This window comes from Glycine soja, chromosome 3, assembly GCF_004193775.1.
Source record: "Glycine soja cultivar W05 chromosome 3, ASM419377v2, whole genome shotgun sequence".
Classification (NCBI taxonomy): domain Eukaryota; kingdom Viridiplantae; phylum Streptophyta; class Magnoliopsida; order Fabales; family Fabaceae; genus Glycine; species Glycine soja.
The window spans coordinates 33,804,520-33,808,317 of NC_041004.1; the positions used below are offsets into that span (position 1 = coordinate 33,804,520).

Below are 3,798 nucleotides of genomic sequence, written 5' to 3' on the forward strand. Positions count from 1 at the left end.
AGCACGTGAACAATCTTGTATGGGCATTGGAACGGTTTCAAGGCCTTTTTTTAAGAAACGATCGCCTTCCTGTTGTTATTGTCATAAACAGAGACATAGCCCTGATGAATGTTGTGAAAGTTGTGTTTCCGGAGTGTATAAATTTGTTGTGCAGGTTTCACATAGACAAGACTGTGAAGGCAAAGTGCAAATCGCTAATTGGTCAGAAGAATGCCTGGGACTATGTAATGGATAGCTGGGGTAACCTGGTAGATTGTCCTTCAGAATAGGAGTTCCCTGAGCACCTTCAAAGGTTTCAAGTAGCGTGTTCCCCGTGGCCAATGTTCGTTGACTACGTATGTAAGACATGGATTGTCCCACACAAGGAGAAATTTATCACGACCTGGACGAATAAGGTGATGCACCTCGGCAACACAACAACAAATAGGTATTTAAATGTTTTATTATTTTAGTCAAATTTCTTTTAATGATTGTTTGGAACATTATTGTTATTAATTTGTCTTGTCTGTTGTGTGTTTTAAATGTATGGTTGAATCTGCTCATTGGTCTTTGAAAAGGGTATTACAGAATAGCGTTGGAGACCTCTGTAGAGTTTGTGATGCAATGAACAACATGATGACGCTACAACACACTGAAATTAGAGCATTATTCGAAACAAGTACGCATGTCATTGGTCATGTTTTTAAGAAAACCTTATACAAGAGGCTTTTGGGAATGGTGTCAAGGTATGCTTTAAATGAAATTTTGATTGAGTTTGAGCGCGTACGTCATTTCAAAGACAATATGTCTTCTCGTGGGTGTGTCTTGAGAACCACGCTAGGTCTTCCTTGTGCATGTGAGCTACAAAGGTATGATGGTGGCAGCATCCCACTGGATGCAGTCCATATGTACTGGAGAAGACTTAATTTTTCAGACCAGGGGCTATGTGAGGTCGAAGTGAGCATCAAGGAAGAGATGGATAGAATATATAAAAGATTCAAGGAACTTGATGTTTGCAGGAAAGTTACTTTCAAGAGTAAACTCCGAGAATTCGCGTTTCCTGATTAGACCTCTATGTGTCCTCCTCCAACAAAGGTTAAGACGAAAGGTGCCCCAAAAAAGGTAATGAAAAGAAGCGAAAGATCGACAAAGCGTGATCCATCTTATTGGGAGTATGTTGATGCTTATCATTCAGTTCAAAACAGCAACACCTCAGTCAGACCCAATCCATCATCTTTTGAACCACCGAAGCCAGTAAGGATGATCCCCATGTTGGATCAATTTCCGCCATTTATGCATGGTTTCATTGAGGATGTTGTTGATGTGAAAGCAGATGGTCATTGTGGATATCGATCAGTTTCCGCTCTGTTAGGTATGGGAGAAGAGTGTTGGGCCATGATGCGTAACGAATTGATTAAAGAACTTGACAAATGGTCGCAAGACTACAAAAAGATCTTTGGTGGCACGAAGAGATATGAACAGCTGAGGTTGTCCCTACACGTGGATGGGTTATCCAAGGTATGCGTTTTATGCTTTTTATTTATATAAATAATGTTTACATGAGTGACACGTGTATTTGTTTTGTGATTTAGGTTAGTATGGACAAATGGATGGATATAACGGATATGGGATATGTAATTGCATCAAGATATAATGTAATCCTTGTATCGTTGTCACGGCAACAGAGCTTCACATTTTTTCCTCTCAGAAGTCGACCACCGGCCAATTCTTCTGCACACCGCATGATATGCGTCGGTCATGTGTTTAGCAGTCATTTTGTTCAGGTCCATTGAAAATTCGTTTACTCAAATAATTTCAATTATTGAATGAGTTGGTTTGTTTGTTTAAGTTATTATTGTAATTTCACTTACAACAGGTTTATCTGAAAGATCGTTGTCCCTTACCTCCTATGGCGTTGTTCTGGTCAAGCAATTCGTATCCGGAGGCAAAACAATGGCCAACTGCATATGTAGGTAGAATACAACACTACTTAAGCCTAATGACAATTAATACAACGCACATAGACCTAAGCGGACACTGAACTTGTAATATTTATGTATCTATATTTACATTGGATTTATGTTCATGTAATTAATGAATTGTTCTGTGAACAAATGTTAGTGTGTCAAATTGTTATATTTGTGTTCAACTGAATGCTAGTTATATATTTCTAACAGGCCGAAAACCAACTTTTTTTATTTTTGGTGCCTCGGTTTGAGGTGCGATTCGATGGAACGGGGCGCTGCTTTTATTTTTTTGGGTTCCTTGATGTGCAAACATGCCAAATAGCGGCCCTGGACAGTCTCAAGCGGCTCCCACATAATTTTAAAAAAAGCCCAAACAGGGGTACTTAGGCATGTTTCTAACAGGCCCAAAACCAACTTTTTTTATTTTTGGTGCCTCGGTTTGAGGTGCGATTTGATGGAAAGGGGCGCTGCTTTTATTTTTTTGGGTTCCTTAACGTGCAAACATGCCAAATAGTGGCCCTGGACAGTCTCAAGCGACTCCCACATAATTTTAAAAAAAGCCCGAACAGGGGTACTTAGGCATGTTTCTAACAGGCCGAAAACCAACCTTTTTTATTTTTGGTGCCTCGGTTTGAGGTGCGATTAGATGGAACGGGGCGCTGCTTTTATTTTTTTGGGTTCCTTGATGTGCAAACATGTCAAATAGCGTCCCTGGATAGTCTCAAGTAGCTCCCATATAATTTTAAAAAAAGCCCGAACAGGGATACTTAGGCATGTTTCTAACAGGCCCAAAACCAACTTTTTTTATTCTTTACTGTACCTATATATATGGTTAAATTATATAATTTCAGAATAGTTATAAATTTTAACATTTAAATTACAAATTAAATTTTAATAACAAAGCAAATTTGACCAAAATTGGGATGAATTAATTTTACCTCACTTTCAAAATGGTTTTTCATCAATTTTTCTTCTAAAAAAACCAGATGTACTGAAAACAAAAAATAGAGATGTTTTGATTATTTTTTAAAAGTTTCTTAGTCACCATAACATTGTATTAGTTTAACATATTTTTTCCAACATGACAATTTTTTTTCTTTTCCTAAAACAAGTAATATTTATATATTGATATTAAATTACAAAGCAGGCGAAAATCTCCTTGTTAAATTATTTTATCTTCTTTATTTTATATATTCAAATACCATTATAAATGTGACTCATGTGTGTGATTTATATTTAAATTTCAAACTATATATTTATAGAGAGACAAACATAAATCATAAATGATGTAAGTAAATGTGTTTTATCACATACATAAACAAATACTAAAATTAATAATTTAAGTACAATAAAAATATAAATCCTAATCTATGCAGCGTCTCTGGCGCGGCCTAAGACTTCCATCTGCGGCGTCACCTCTAGCTCTCCTCAGACAACGAGTCATGATGTCGTGTAAGTCAGTGCCTTCAGTGACCATCCTGAGGTTGATGACCCGCTCGAAATCCTCAGCAATCGCTCCTAAATCCTCAGTCATCCCCTGACATCCTTCGCAGTGAACCTGTCACAGTCAAAATAACAAAGTTAGTATCACATTTTAAAAAAAATTTAAATTATGAAAAACTACAGAAGTTATGCTTACCACTGAATGCGTAGGGAGATTGGTCGCGACTGAAACCTCGGGGATGGGTGGCTCGACGAGCTCCTCATCATAAGGGGGAAGCGGATGTCTCGGCTCAGCAGTCTCCTCGGTCCGCGTGACGAATGAGTGTGATATCCGGAAAAACCACTCCTTGTAGTCTGGTGCCACCTGTCCAGGAACTACACAGAGCTCCCCTGAAGGCACAAAATGGTC

General features: G+C 38.2%; 1 protein-coding gene across 1 annotated transcript; it reads left to right on the forward strand.

Moving 5' to 3' along the window:
* Nucleotides 1–1,104: 1,104 nt before the first annotated feature.
* On the forward strand, nt 1,105–1,772 carry LOC114405179. Its single transcript, XM_028367819.1, has 2 exons — nt 1,105–1,497; nt 1,572–1,772. The coding sequence occupies exons 1-2, from the start codon at nt 1,105–1,107 to the stop codon at nt 1,770–1,772; spliced, it is 594 nt and encodes a 197-aa protein (XP_028223620.1).
* The last annotated feature ends 2,026 nt before the right edge of the window (nt 1,773–3,798 follow it).

Bases quoted from the DNA above. Each gene is read 5' to 3' on its own strand.
- LOC114405179 (XM_028367819.1), top strand. From the start codon at position 1,105: ATGAAAAGAAGCGAAAGATCGACAAAGCGTGATCCATCTTATTGGGAG. The intron at 1,498-1,571 runs GTATGCGTTTTA...TTTGTGATTTAG, and splicing joins ACGTGGATGGGTTATCCAAG to GTTAGTATGGACAAATGGAT.